The 15,822-nt window shown below is 45.1% G+C and overlaps 1 protein-coding gene across 6 annotated transcripts in view; it reads left to right on the forward strand.

Annotated features, from left to right (window-relative positions):
- Window positions 1–15,822, forward strand: part of LOC110527473 (protein TANC1) — a 47,918-nt gene that overhangs the window by 1,136 nt on the left and 30,960 nt on the right. For 4 of the 6 annotated variants that reach the window (XM_036982884.1, XM_036982881.1, XM_036982886.1 and 1 more), the window contains 5 exons: window positions 2,827–3,045; window positions 4,217–4,309; window positions 7,774–7,907; window positions 9,065–9,275; window positions 13,529–13,810. In XM_036982884.1, the coding sequence (XP_036838779.1) occupies window positions 2,827–3,045; window positions 4,217–4,309; window positions 7,774–7,907; window positions 9,065–9,275; window positions 13,529–13,810 (939 nt within the window). Of the gene's footprint in view, window positions 1–2,826; window positions 3,046–4,216; window positions 4,310–6,877; window positions 7,908–9,064; window positions 9,276–13,528; window positions 13,811–15,822 lie in introns of those variants that run through there. The other 2 variants (XM_036982885.1, XM_036982887.1) reach the window with 2 other exon arrangements.

Here is a 15,822-nt window from a genome sequence, read left to right on the forward strand (position 1 = left end):
GTGTGTCACGAGAAGTTGGAGTGGGTTAAACAAACAGCTCTGACCCACAAAAAGAAGATACTGAAATGATCAATAACTTTTTGGGTCATGAGGGATGTACCCTGACTATACAAAATAGTAAGAACACCTGCTCTTTCCATGACACCGACTGACCAGGTGAATCCAGGTGAAAGCTGTGATCCCTTATTGATGTCACTCACTTGTTAAATCCACTTCAATCAGTGTAGATGAAGAGGAGGAGACAGCTTGTGTATGCGTGCCATTCAAAGGGGCAAGAGAAAATATTTAAGTGCCTTTGAACAGGGTATGCTAGTAGATGTCAGGCGCAACGGTTTGTGTCAAGAACTGCAACGCAGCTGGGTTTTTCACGCTCAACAGTTTCCCGTGTGTATCTAGAAGGGTCCACCACCCAAAGGACATCCAGGCAACTTGACACAACTGTGGGAAAGCATAGTAGTCTAAATGGGCCGGCATCCCTGCAGAATGCTTTCAACACCTTGCAAAGTCCATGCCCTGATGAATTGAGGCTGTTCTGAGGGAAAGGGGGGGGGGGCTGTAGCTTTTTTATATAGATTTTTCTTACCAGTTCTAAATAATGTTTGTCAAGCCACTTTATTTTGGTAGGCTATAATCTATTATTCAGATTGATGCTAGGCCTCGTGTGCTTCCGCTGTGGGGTTGTGCCTCTTTCCAGTAGTTATGTAGCTGCTAGCTAGCTCCATTCTGTGAGGTAACAACAAGGGTGTCAGTATCTCATAACGTGAGTGCTCACCCCTAGAGAAGTCTGGGGGAAATCAGAAGGCACTGTAGACACATGGGTACAAAGTCAGAATATTGCACATGAAATATTTAATGCATCTAATGTTGACGAGCTACAGAACTCAGAGAACTGTGTCAGTCTCATCTACCATCTACCATTAATGCCTCGAGGCCCTTAGATTTAGTTCAAAAGGTGGACTACCATGCTAATAATGGCATGTACATTTTAATTGTTGGACATAAAAGTCTGTAAAATCACCAGGAAATCATCTCAAAGTGATTTTAATGTAGGAAATCTGTCCCTAAGGAACTCCCACGCATAATAGAGACAGATGCGACCGTGTCCCAATATAATCAAGGTTTGAAATTATTATTTTGTTGTCTAATACTATATCTGTTTGGGATTATTCTAGTCAATTTGTAGTGTACAAATGATTTATAACTATGTTCCGGCCGTCCGTACCATCCGCCCACGGCTGAATGTAATTGGCAACCCCTGGTCTAAGCCTATGGCCTTACATTGTGTGAAGCTGGCTGTGATTGTGTGTGAAGCCTTGAGAAAGAAAGTTGTTCCCTGACTACATGATGAGCAGCATATGTTTCCCATAAGGCCGTGTGTGTGGCCTGGAGGCTCGCTCAGAGGCATCAGAGAAGGAGAATGGAAACTTTGCAGCACGATTAGGGGCCCTGAGTTTATAACTAATTATAATCTAGTTATAGCAACTCCCTACCTAGTAATGTTGGTTTTGTCCATAACCTGTAAGTTCTGCTTTTTAAGGCTGTGTGTATCCTTGCAGATTGTCGTTCAAATACATTATATAATGTAGATGGCCATCTGTCTCTCTTCTCGTCATCCACGGGAATGAGGTTACTGTATAAACCATGCTAAATTTCAATGGACTGCTTTAATGTCATTTTGTTGTAGCATTACATACTACTCCAGCTCCGTTAATGCTGTGTTACTATTACACTCTATGCCAGTAACTGCAATGCACACGCACATCATTGCACCTGTGCAGTGATTACATTTAGCATAGAGGGGAGACAAAAGCGGAACACACTTTCCTCAAAGGCCTCTGGGCTGCCAGTAGGCGGTCCGCTCTTCAAAGAGCCACTACTAGACTTGAAGAATCGATCCGGTCTCTTAATGCAAGGGGATGTCGTCCACTTATTGTTGCTCCAAAACATGTATTTGACGATCCTGTTTAAAGGGATAACCCACCCCCAGAAATAAAAATCATAAAACCCATGTCAATTTGGTGAAAGCTTATGTTCTATCAGTAGGTAAATGTTTTCGTGTTTTTTTTTTTACCCATGATTTAACTTCGAAGTGGTCCATCTGTGAAACCAGGAAGTGGAGTCGGAACGAGTCGTAGCTACATGGTTCTCCTCATTGGAGATAGGGGATAACACACTATCACATTTCATAACGTTTTTTTTGTTGTGCTCAATCTAAACAGTGTACCAAATGATTCAACTCAGTTTCTCTTTCAAGTAGCATCCCACAATGCGCCATGTCTGTGGGAAAGGTGGGAAAGGGCCAGTGTTGCCATAGCAACATGCTCTGCACTCACTCTAGTCAGAGATGAACTGCAGGTTAATCTCGGTGAGATAGACTCCTAAATTGCTAGCTCAGGTTATTTAGGCGATTTTACAGATAGCTAGCTACTTCACATGCTGATATTGTCTTTGGTATTATTGTATGTAGATACGTTTGCTAGCTAAATAGCCAGCCAGCCCAGAGAGCATTGTATTGTGGGTTTTGTAGTCGACTTGAGCTGCAACAGATTTCCACGAAGATTTTCACACGCTGCTTACAACCTTGTTATAACGACAAAATGAAACATTTCTTCACAAAAAATATTGTTTTCACATATTAGTGTTGTTTAACACTGTTAATGATAGGAATTTGTGGTTTGGGGTGGATTATCCCTTTAAGTTTCCAGATACACATTTTCATAGGCCCTATTATTGATTACAGTTTAATTTGTTCTCTCTCTCTTCTCTTTTCTGACCCCTTTTAATCTCTCTCACCTTTCCCACTATATCTCCCTCTCCTCTTGCTAGCCGTAGTTGCTGATTACCACAGCCACAGTATCCAACGAAGGGGTGCTGGTGCTTGGGTGACCCACTACCAGGAGCCTAGCCGTGCCCACCACCCCCACCCCTCAAGGGGCAGGCCGAGGGGGAAGCTGGCTAAGGGGGAGTCCATCTCCCTGCCTTCCTCACCCCTGGTCCATCGCCAGTCCTACATAATGCCCTCAGATATGGGCATCAAGTCCCCAGGTATTGTAACAGCCATCCACCAGGCTTTTGTTCTTCTAATGAACACACACAAACATACAGACACACCCGTATGCACACACACACACACACACACACCCGCACACGCACACACACACACACACACACACACACACACACACACCCGCACACGCACGCACGCACACACACACACACCACACAGAGGGAAGGGCACATCTATAGATCATCTGTAAAAATGAATGTACTTTCATCATTCTCTTTTTTGCAGGTCATCTTGTTCTCGTTGCTATGTTCGTTGCTATCCTAGCGACGAGTCTCGCTCATAGCATATTGATCACATGTTCTGTTCAGTATCTCCCACGGTTCTGACAGGCTCTTGTGTGCTCTTTGTGGAGATTAGGTTATGATTGCTCTGCCTGGTTTTTAAGCCCAGTGGGTTTATAGCACAGCCAGTACATGCCTAATGATTGATTAAGGGCTATTCACACAGCTAGCACTTTATTTCCCCTGGGAAATATAGGAGATTATGCTCAAAATATCATTGTCAAATGTGCATACTGTCCAGGATACAGGACATCAATAACAACAACTCACTGTATCTCCAAGGACTGAAGGCTGGGGAAGTTTAGAAAGCAAATAAACTAAAGTAACTTTGTCATTAACTTATTGAGTATTTCTTCCATGCGTGATTTCTCAGTGGTATGCCAGGGCTATGTAGTAACTGGGATTCTACCGCTTACTCACTGACCCAGCGCAGCTTTGGAAAGGAACTGTTTACCTTGTTTGGAAGATTATGCTTCGATGTCTTCAGCGTTTGTGTCTTCTGCATTCTAGCTGAGTAACACTAGGTGGCGGTGCAGTGTGCATCAAGCTGAAGCTCTGAGTTCACTGTAGTAGTGTGGACCTTTGCCTCACACAGAGACGCGCACGCACGCACGCACGCACACACACACACACACACTCATGTTGGCGATTTGAGCTGTTATCATCACAGGGATTATTTTATACTGTACTGCATGTATCTGAGTTCATGTTGGCTCCTCCCAACTGGTGGGAGAAATTCAAATTCCCCACTGCAAATCCCATCTGGAAGAGTTGAATTTCTCTCTCTTGCTCTCGCTCTCGCTCACTTTCTCCTCCCTTTCTCGTTACCCCCATCTCACTCTCTCTCTCTCTGCTGCTCTGACTGAAGGTCTGTACAGGAAGCTGGAGTATGTGGAGAGTCCTTATTTTCCTGGAGACGCGTTCGCTTTCACTCTAAACAATAGCAAGACTGCCCAGAGAGGTGAGTGTGAGCGTGTCTGCACAGAGAGTTGTGGATGAGAGATGAGACGAGGGAGGGGAGAGAGAATGATATACAGTACATTTGGAAAAGTAGGAAAAGAGGTACAGAGGATAGAGAGAACAAATCTTCCATAGTTTTGAGCTCTTTGATTTGGTGCCTGCTGTAGTCTTTTTCAAATGCACATGTACAGTATGTGCATGCGCATGTGTTCAATTGACCTGCCAAATCTAAGTGGTGCTGAGGGTAACAGTGTAAATGCCAGCCGTCCCCTGCACAGCTGTCTATGTGGAGAGGCTGGGGGCTAGTCCTGAGGCGGAGCAGCCTGTCTCCAGCATCCTCATGTCCTCTGGTTGCCAAGCACCGCTATTCTCCCTCTGCTTCTCATAACCAACGGCGACAGCGGGCTGGTGTGTTTACTGTGTGTTTCAATCATTCCCGAACCCCCTGAATAGACCCTCCTGGGATTTGTCACGCAGAGGTCAGAGTTAGATTGATGAAGCTTTCAATATTGTCTGGTTGTTTAAGTTACGAGGTGCTGTTCGTAATAGTACCACGGAGAGCCGAATGCATAGGTTCACTGATTATAGCTTCCTGACCTCAGGTGGGAAATGAGTTGGGCACTTAGGCAATGGATGGAGACATTGGCTGATAGATTGAGGATGCACTCTATCTCGTTCTCTCCCTTTCTCTCCCTCTCTCTCTCGCTCATTCTCTCGCTCTCTCTCTGTGTCTCACGCTCACACCCTCCCTCTCACTTTTTCTCTCTCTCCCTCTCGGGTTTGTCTTGTTTAGTTTTAGCCACAGTTGTGTGATTTGAGGGTAGCTTTTTAAAACAGTAACCACCATTTCCCACTGCCCAGATAGACCCACAGTGTATCTTCAATAACCGTTATGAATGTAAAGTAAATATAGATCATTGTAATATACATTTACTAACCATTTCCTTCTCATTTGTGTGGTAATTTGCAATACTTTTCAACGTGACGTTTTCCATATTTGCTTTTCTCGTTATGAATTGTAATGAACCCTGAATGGAGCAGAGGTATAATTTTAACGTCATATAAGATGATTAGGTTTGCCTTTCAGAACCACCTTAGCAGACTCAAACAAATTCATGAATTAGACATGAATAGCTGTGAAATGCATTTTAGTGTATTCAGTTTGGTAATGACTTTGACAGGCCACGTCATCGTTCTATTTTTGCACATAAACCAAGAATACGCCTGCCGGATAAGAATGACGAGGGATGAATTTTCACCCGGAATTTAAAAAGGTGTGTTTCCTTGAGATGGAGGGTGCAGATGCCAGATCTTGTTCTCAGTTTCGGTGGATCTCTGCTTAACCAAAGTGCCTTACCACTGAATCAATGTTGTTCCCACCAACGGAGGCTGCTGAGAGGAGGACGGCTCATAGTAACGGCTGGAATGGAGTCAATGGAATGGTGTCAACCGCATGGAAACCACATGTACTCCATTCCAGCCGTTATTATTAGCCATCCTCCCCTCAGCAGCCTCCACTGGTTTCCACGTCATTTCAACCCAAAAGTGTAATGTGACGACGTCGAACCAACGTGGAAAACTGATTGGATTTCCAAAAAGTCATCAACTTAATTAAGGGAAGTTCGTCTTTTTTTCACAACTTACAACCTTAATCTGATGTCATGGTGACGTTTTTTTGTTGTTGATTTCACATTGAAACATAACAAAACACTTCAGATCCATGTTTTTCACAGAAAGAGAACGCGTATCAGAGTGATCATTTTGAAGGGAGAGCTGCTAATGTGACAGCTGCTGTGACTACGGTTGGTTTAATACTTCACTTCCATTAAGCTGGATAATGGAAGGTGACATTACAGGATTCATTTAGTTCAGGTGATACCCCTGTTTTGATTTCTATCCAAGATGGCACCCAACTACCCTGGCATTCACGGTCTCTCTTTCTTTCCCATTTGTAATGTACACCCTTGAATCAGACTCTGCGTTGAACTCTTCTCTGGTTATCTGAACGTACAGGAGCCCCAGTCAGACAGTCCAGCCCCGTGTTCCACCAAGCGTCTGTTTGTCCTTCTGTCTCTCTCACTGTCTGTGATTAACAGCTCTGCATGTGATCTCTGCTGTGTAGGAAAGGTGCCGGTGCCTGCCTTTCATCTAACCAGTCAGCTCGTTTCATCATCGCCCCTTGTCTGAGAGATGGGGGAAGTTGTGACTTTAGGGAGGAGAAGAGAGGAGATATATGCAATAGTGAGGTGGTGGTGGCTGTTTCCTCTTATTTGCTTACTGTGTATTGCATCATTTCTACGGTTCATTGGAGAGAACAATGGATTATGTGGAGGCGGGGAGAGGATATCGACAGTGAGAAGGAAAGAATGGGGCGATCCTAGGGGCTTGAGAGAGGGGGAGAGGGATGGAGGGATACACTCTTAGAAAAAAAAGGTGCACTCTTGAACCTAAAATGGTTCTTCGGGCTGTCCCCATAAGATAACCTTTTGGAGAATCATTTTTGTTTCCAGGTAAAACCCTTTTGGGTTCCATGTGAAAACCCTTTCCACAGAGAGTTCTATGTGGAACCCAAAAGAGTTCTAACTGAAACCAAAAAGGGTTCTACCTGGAACCAAAAAGGGTTCACCTTTGGAAGCTTTTTTCCCAAGACAGATTGAGGGGAGAGATGGATGAGAATGTGTCTAACCCCAGACGGGTTGAGAGTAACTAACGCCCAACAAGCTGTGTCTCGGCTCTCCCACATTCCTTCCCTTCTTCCTCATCTCTCTCAATAGGAGCTCCGTTTCCTAGACATCATCATATTCTCCAACTCACTGTTGTATGTAAACAGGATATAGAGGTGCCGTGTTGAACCCCCTCGCCTCATCCTCCTCTGCGTCTGTACAGTGGTGTAGATGACCTAGAGGTGAAAGGTCGTGGCATCACGCCCTTCTCAGTGATGTATCGACACACCCTATTGCTCAGCTCAGCCCGATCTGGCCGGACAGGGCAGCCAGTGCCAAAGACGACGGTGCAAAGGCGCCTGCCCTCTACCGGAGGCCAGGGCTGAGCTGAGCTCATTGAGATTCTACGCCTGTCTCCTAACCAACCGGGAGCGCTGAGCAGGCACACACACACACACACATATGGACACACACACACACACACACAGAGAGCTGCTTCAGTCGTGCAGCCAGGGACTGAGAAAGCCACAGCCTCTTCATTGGTAATGAGGCCGACCGGCACTGCTGCTGCTACTGCTGACCTGTGGATGCATACATTAACCTCTCCTCCATCGGCATAGTATACATAATCCTCCATCCAATCGACGTAGCCAGGTAGGAGGAAAGGCAGGAAGGTTTGAACTGAGCTGGACTGAGCTGGACTGAACTGGGCTGAGCTACAGAACGCGTGTGTTTGGTGTGGTCACGTCGTGCTGCTCACAGCGATCCGCTCGTCTGTCATCTCTCTCCATCTGTCCTCCAGAGCTGCACGCGGAGCTCCAGCCCAGCTCCTCCTCCTTCTCAACCCAGGAACTGATGACCAGGCTGGGCTTCTTACTGGGAGAAGGGACCCCAGCCTCGCCTAGCACCCCCATGGAGGACTGGAGGGAAAAGAAGGTATGTGAAAGGAAAGATGGTGGGAAGGATGGGTAGAAGGAAGGAGGGAGAGTGACTGAGAAAGTCAGAAATATGAAAAGGAGGCTCGTGTGTTTTCTTTGCAGAAGAAGTGAGGAGTTTCTGTATGGTTTCTTTAATTAGATTTCAAGGCAATGTTTTGTATGATAACCAAGATTGAGAGTTTGTTTTGGTTAAGCTGCACATTTAGAAACTACAAGGTAAATGACCAGTTGAAAAGGAAACCCGAGGCACTCTTGTCTTAATATTTGAAAGCATATACTGTAATGTCATTTTGTTTATGGAATGTGTACGTACGTAAGGGGATGTCAGTTGAATATCTTGCTTTTAATCTTGTTGCATTGGCTCACCACATGCTGTTGAGCCCGCAGGAGGTTTATATACTGTACTGTATCATTCTATCACCGTTTGAGCATTGCCCCACTTTCCAAACCTCCTTCCTCCACCTGAGCTCCAGATGGAGCCAGTTTTATGGAGACAATGTGTCGGCTGTGAGCAGTGTACCGTGTCCTGGTTCAGATAAATGATGGGGTGGTAAAGTGGGAAAAGCACTGAGCTGAACGTTCTCAATGTTGCAGAAACGCTGGGTGCTGGGGTGAGTTGAGACATATAGGATCTAGGAATGGTAGGGTTTGGGTGTTGTTGGAGACATATGAAGAAGGATGCAGATATTGGGGTTTGTGGACATTGGGAGGAGTGGGGGATATTGACACGCACACACACACTTACTGTATATACGATGACCTATATACCATGCATTAACCTGGGGACAGCTGGAAAGGATGCCAACAGGGTCTATACCTCTGATAATACTTGTCAATAGACAGAGCTTTAAATAAAACACCTCTTTCTCTTTCTCTCTCTCTTTCTCTCTCTCTCTCTCTCTCTCTCTCTCTCTCTCTCTCTCTCTCTCTCTCTCTCTCTCTCTCTCTCTCTCTCTCTCTCTCTCTCTCTCTCTCTCTCTCTCTCTCTCTCTCTCTCTCTCTCTCTCTCTCTCTCTCTCTCTCTCTGCCTATCTCTTTCTCTCTCCTCTCTCTCTCTCTCTCTCTCTCTGCCTATCTCTTTCTCTCTCCTCTCTCTGCCTATCTCTTTCTCTCTCCTCTCTCTGCCTATCTCTCTCTCTCTCCCTCTGTCTGTAGTGTAATGTCTCTGGCCAGGCGGTGAGCCCATGCTCCACATTGACCTGCAGCACTACGTCTCCATGCTCAGACAGCCCCTGCTCCACCATGGGTAGTAGCAGTACCGGGGGGCCCTGTCTCCCCAATCCCAGCCCAGGTGGGACCCTCCTCCGCCCCAGTCCCTGCCGGAGCCCAAACTCCACTCTTGAGAGCCAGGATAGCGGAATCATAGGTGAGTACTTATATAGACCATCATCACCATAGTTGGATCAATTTAAATTCAGATATTTTCTTCTCACCTCCTGATAAATAATTGATATGTGCGCTTTAGAGCACCTACTCATTCAAGGGTTTTTCTTTCTTTTTAGTATTTTCTACATTGTAGAATAATAGTGAAGACATCAAAACTATGAAATAACACATGGAATCATGTAGAAACCAAAAAAGTGTTAAACAAATCAAAATATATGTTATATCTGAGATTCTTCAAATAGCCACCCTTTGCCTTGATGACAGCTTTGCACACTCTTGGCATTCTCTCAACCAGCTTCACCTGGAATGCTTTTCCAACGGTCTTGAAGGAGTTCCCACATATGCTGAGCACTTGTTGGCTGCTTTTGCTTCACTCTGAGGTCCGACTCATCCGAAACCATCTCAATTTGATTGAGGCCTCCTTCTTGGTAAAATAGCCCTTACACAGCCTGGAGGTGTGTTGGGTCATTGTCCTGTTGAAAAACAAATGATAGTCCAACTAACGCAAACCAGATGGGATGGCGTATCATTGCAGAATGCTGTGGTAGCCATGCTGGTTAAGTGTGCTTTGAATTCTAAATAAATCACTGACAGTGTTACCAGCAAAGCACCATCACACCTCCTCTTCTATGCTTTACAGTGGGAAATACACATGCAGAGATCATCCGTTCACCCACACCATGTCTCACGAAGACACCACGGTTGGAACCCAAAATCTCCAATTTGCACTCCAGAACAAAGGACACATTTCCACAGGTCTAATGTCCATTGATCGTGTTTCTTGGCCCAAGCAAGTCTCTTCTTATTATTGGTTTCCTTTAGTAGTGGTTTCTTTGCAGCAATTCAACCATGAAAGCCTGATTCACACAGTCTCCTCTGAACAGTTGATGTTGAGATGTGTCTGTTACTTGAACTCTGTGAAGCATTTATTTGGGCTGCCATTTCTGAGGCTGGTAACTCTAATGAACGTAACTCTGGGTCATCCATTCATGTGGCGGTCTTCATGAGAGCCAGTTTCATCATAGCGCTTGAGAAACTATTCCAGTGCAAACTATTCCATATTGACTGACCTTCATATCTTAAAGTAATGATGGACTGTCATTTCTCTTTGCTTATTTGAGCTGTTCTTTCCATAATATTTTTTTTAATCCATTATTTTACCAGGTAAGTTGACTGAGAACACGTTCTCTTTTACAGCAACGACCTGGGGAATAGTTACAGGGGAGAGGGAGAATGAGCCAATTGTAAACTGGGGATTATTAGGTGACCGTGATCGTTTGAGGGCCAGATTGGGAATTTAGCCAGGACACCGGGGTTAACACTCCTACTCTTACGATAAGCGCCATGGGATCTTTATTGACCTCAAAGAGTCAGGACACCCGTTTAACGTCCCATCCGAAAGACGGCACCCTACACAGGGCAGTGTCCCCAATCACTGCCCTGGGGAATTGGGATATTTATTTTTTAGACCAGAGGAAAGAGTACCTACTGGCCCTCCAACACCACTTCCAGCAACATCTGGTCCCCCTTCCAGGGACTGACCAGGACCAACCCTGCATAGCTTCAGAAGCAAGCCAGCAGTGGTATGCAGGGTGGTATGCTGCAGGGTGGTATGCTGGACTTGGTCTTTTACCAAATAAGGCTATCTTCTGTATACCACCCCTACCTTGTTACAACACATTAAGAAGGAAAGAAATTCCACTAATTAACTTTTAACAAGGCACACATGTTAATTGAAATACATTCCAGGTGACTACCTCATGAAGTTGGTTGAGAGAATGCCAAGAGTGTGCAAAGTTGTCATCAAGGGGTACCTATTTGAAAAATATATTTAGATTTGTTCAACACTTTTTTGGTTACTACATGATTCCATATGTGTTATTTTATAGTTTTCATGTATTCACTATTATTCTACAATGTAGAAAATAGTACAAATAAAGAAAAACCCTTGAATGAGTAGGTGTTCTAAAACTTTTGACCAGTAGTGTATATGGAAGAAAAAAAACATCTCGTCCTTCCATTTGTCATCTATATATCTCAATAATATACAGTTGAAGTCGGAGGTTTACATACACCTTAGCCAAATACATTTAAACAGTTTTTCACAATTCCTGATATTTAATCCTAGTAAAAATTCCCTGTCTTAGGTCAGTTAGGATCACCAATTTATTTTAAGAATGTGAAAGGTCAGAATAATAGTAGAGAGAATGATTTATTTCACCTTTAATTTCTTTCATCACATTCCCAGTGGGTCAGAAGTTTACATACACTCAATTAGTATTTGGTAGCATTGCCTTTAAATTGTTTAACCTGGGTTAAATGTTTCAGGTAGCCTTCCACAAGCTTCCCACAATGAGTTGGGTGAATTTTGACCCATTCCTCCTGACAGAGCTGGTGTAACTGTGTCAGGTTTGTAGGCCTCCATGCTCGCACATGCTTTTTCAGTTCTGCCCACAAATGATCTATAGGATTGAGGTCAGGGCTTTGTAATGGCCACTCAAATACCTTGACTTTGTTGTCCTTAAGCCATTTTGCCACAACTTTGGGAGTATACTTGGGGTCATTGTCCATTTGGAAGATCCATTTGCGAGCAAGCTTCCTGACTGATGTCTTGAGATGTTGCTTCAATATATGCACGTAATTTTCCTCCCTCATGATTCCATCTATTTTGTGAAGTGCACCAGTCCCTCCTGCAGCAAAGCACCCCCACAACATGATGCTGCCACCCTCGTGCTTCACGATTGGGATGGTGTTCTTCAGCTTGTAAGCCTCCCCCTTTTTCCTCCAAACATAACGATGGTCATTATGACCAAACAGTTCTATTTTTGTTTCATCAGACCAGAGGACATTTCTCCAAAAAGTATGATCTTTGTCCCCATGTGCAGTTGCAAACCGTAGTCTGGCTTTTTTATGGCGGTTTTACAGCAGTGGCTTCTTCCTTGCTGAGCGGCCTTTCAGGTTATGTCAATATAGGACTCGTTTTACTGTGGATTTTGATACTTCTGTACCTGTTTTCTCCAGCATCTTCACAAGGTCCTTTGCTGTTGTTCTGGGATTGATTTGCACTTTTCGCACCAAAGTACGTTCATCTCTAGGAGACAGAATACGTCTCCTTCCTAAGCGGTATGACGACTGCGTTGTCCCATGGTGTTAATACTTGCGTACTATTGTTTGTACAGATGAACGTGGTACCTTCAGGCGTTTGGAAATTGCTCCCAAAGATGAACCAGACCTGTGGAGGTCTACAATTTTTTTCTTTGTTTGAGGTCTTGGCTGATTTCTTTTGATTTTCTCATGATGTCAAGCAAAGAGGCACTGAGTTTGAAGGTAGGCCTTAAAATAAATCCACAGGTACACCTCCAAATTATGTCAATTAGCGTATCAGAACCTTCTAAAGCCAAAACATAATTTTCTGGAATTTTCCAAGCTGTTTAAAGGCACAGTCAACTTAGTGTATGTTAACGTATGACCCACTGGGATTGTGATACAGTGTATTACAAGTTATATAATCTGTCTTTAAACAATTGCTGGAAAAATGACTTGTGTCATGCACAAAGTAGATGTCCTAACCGACTTGCCAAAACTATAGTTTGTTAACAAGAAATGTGTGGAGTGGTTGAAAAGCGAGTTTTAATGACTCTAACCTAAGTGTATGTAATCTTCCGACCTCAACTCTATCGCATTACTCTCATTGTCAATAAACCTGATTAAGATAAGGGCCTCGGCACTGACTGAAGAAATAGAGATAGATGATACTTGTTTCACCTTGCTTTGAGTTCTCAGTCAAGTCTTTCTCTCTCCCAACTCTCTCTCTCTCTCTCTTTTTGCCTGTGCCACTTTAGTCGAGAGGCTTCAGGTCCCTCTTGACAAAACTGGGACGTTGCTGTCTTTGCTGCGTATGGGTCTGGACTTTCTAAAATAGGACATCTTTCTCCCTAAATAGAGCTTATATTTCTAGGTAAATACAAAAGGGCAAGGGGTGCAGAGTACAAGCGTTTGATTGTGACTGATGCCTCGCCACTGTTGATGTGACTGATGATCGGACTCTTACTCTTTAACAGTGTCACTCGGTACAGTGTCACTGCCAATAACGTACCAGACTGGAAATGCACAGTGAACTGATCTAAATGACAACGATTCCTAACTTGATCTCATCCCAAAGGCCTTTAGTCAACCGTTTGGTTTTGTCGTTTGTAGTCACCTTACCCCCTGTCTACTCCCTCTGTGCCTCAGCTACCATCACCAGCTCTTCTGAGAATGAGGACCGCGGCGGTTCCACTCTGGACCTGGGCAAAGATGGCAGCCAGAGGGCCGCTGGGCATGGCGGGCACAGAGGCGACTACTGCCCTTACGTCGCCAAGGACGACCTGCCAGGGCCCAGCGAGGCCCCGCCCAGGTCTGAAGTCACCATCCCAGGGGAACCCAGAACTCCGCCCCCAGCCAAGAGGCCCCTCCCACAACGCCACACGTACAGCACTTCTTCCCTTGTGATGCCACGCCCTAACTCTGTGGCAGGTGAGTGGCCATCTCATGCCTCTTGACTGGTGGTGTCTCAACTAGTCTCCTTCCCTTGTGTCCTTTCCTCTATGATTACTGGCCTAGCAGGGCATGATAGATGAAAGCAGTACGTTGGAGATCTATCCAGTCCTTTTACCTTTTAGCGGTGATGAGGGAAAGGAGATGAGGAAAGGAAGCCATGAAAGACAGTCAAACAGCTCTACCTTGGCCAGGTGTCTAGAACCAATCCTTTTTGTGGCGAAGCTCCCTTTCCTCCATTCATTTGTGTAGCTAAAACAGCTGTAGTTGTAGCTTTTTCTGACCATGTGGTTTCTGTGACGTGGAAGAGCCATTAGACAGAGCTGCTTCCTGTCTAGTTTGTCATTAGACGAGGACGGCATACGGCATTACATCTCTGGAGGATGGAGACAGTGAACGCTACCGGCTACAGTATTCCAGGAGGGTTTATGTTGTTATCCTACATCTGTTTCTCCTCTGTGTTTGAGAGAACAAGAGACAACTTTATCCTTCGTTAGATGTCACTCCATTTGGAGAGCGGGGGGGGGGGTGATCTCTCAGGGGAGGGGATCCACTGAAATGACGGACAGACTCTTCTGTTTGTTAGGGATGCTGCTCGAGGAGAACTGTAATTGCTAGAAATGAGCATGCATGGTATTATTTGTTTAAATAGACCTCCCTTTCAGGTTGTGATGGGGGGGAAACAAGGATGGGAGTAACACAGGACATGTTTGGTTTCTTTCAAAGCCCACGCTCTACATAGGTTTCTATCTGTTGTTGTGCTGTGGTGGCCCGAGCAGAGAGGAAGTGTTAGTCCCACGTATGCCTGCTGATTTCAGTACAGCTTGAGAGTTAAGTGGCGCCGTGTGTGAATAGAATGTCAGTATTCCTGCGGTGCCATTGAAAGAGGGCAGACCCCCCCCCCCCTCCCCGAGAGCTCTTTCCATTCAACTGCCGCTGTAGCTTTCATCATAGTGCTCCGAGATTATTATCATACCAAACAACATGTATGTGAGGTGGAAGATTGTGGGAAAGAAAATGTGTACGTTGTTTAACAGTAACCTGGCCCTGGATTGTAGGTTGTCTCAGCAGTATAATGGGCATGATGGTGATGTGAAGTGTATCTCTGAGCTCAATGGTTCTAACGCTGAACAATAGCCTGGTCCAGCCGCCAACCACTTTTTCCAAGATCCAGGTGTGATTCACCGCCAGACTGGACACGATGTTGGGGTTGTAACATGGTGTTCCAGTGGGCGAGGTGAAGTGTAGCGCCATACAGGCCATTTGCTGGTCCACTTCCGCTCCTGTGAGCTGTGCAGTACGTGTCACAAAGCAGAGCAACGTGACGTTCCTCTTGTGATTCCACTCTGAGGAGATTAAAGGTCTCATGTAATGCCAGATTATACGGTAGTACAGGAGGCTGGGCCGCGCACTATGGATTTATGTGCAGAGAGAGAGAGAGAGAGAGAGAGAGAGAGAGAGAGAGAGAGAGAGAGAGAGAGAGAGAGAGAGAGAGAGAGAGAGAGAGAGAGAGAGAGAGAGAGAGAGAGAGAGAGAGAGAGAGAGAGAGAGAGAGAGAGAGAGAGAGAGAGAGAGAGAGAGAGAGAGAGAGAGAGAGAGAGAGAGAGAGAGAGAGAGAGAGAGAGAGAGAGAGAGAGAGAGAGAGAGAGAGAGAGAGAGAGAGAGAGAGAGAGAGAGAGAGAGAGAGAGAGAGAGAGAGAGAGAGAGAGAGAGAGAGAGAGAGAGAGATCCCACGCGGAACAAAAGGCAGTACAAAATAACTTAGAGATGCTTCAATCACAGCTTTACTACAAATAGAGCGATTAAACTTGAATCTAGAAGCCTCAAGCCCCATCTAGCTACTATACAACAGTTACTGCAGATTCATTAAAACAACATGCACACACCCATATGCCCACACACCCACACATGTGCGCGTGCCACACACATAGACAGAACATCTGTGTATATCTATCTACAACCTCCCTATCCAGATATTACTGTACTGTTAT

This window comes from Oncorhynchus mykiss, chromosome 7, assembly GCF_013265735.2.
Source record: "Oncorhynchus mykiss isolate Arlee chromosome 7, USDA_OmykA_1.1, whole genome shotgun sequence".
In the NCBI taxonomy this organism is placed as follows: Eukaryota; Metazoa; Chordata; class Actinopteri; order Salmoniformes; family Salmonidae; genus Oncorhynchus; species Oncorhynchus mykiss.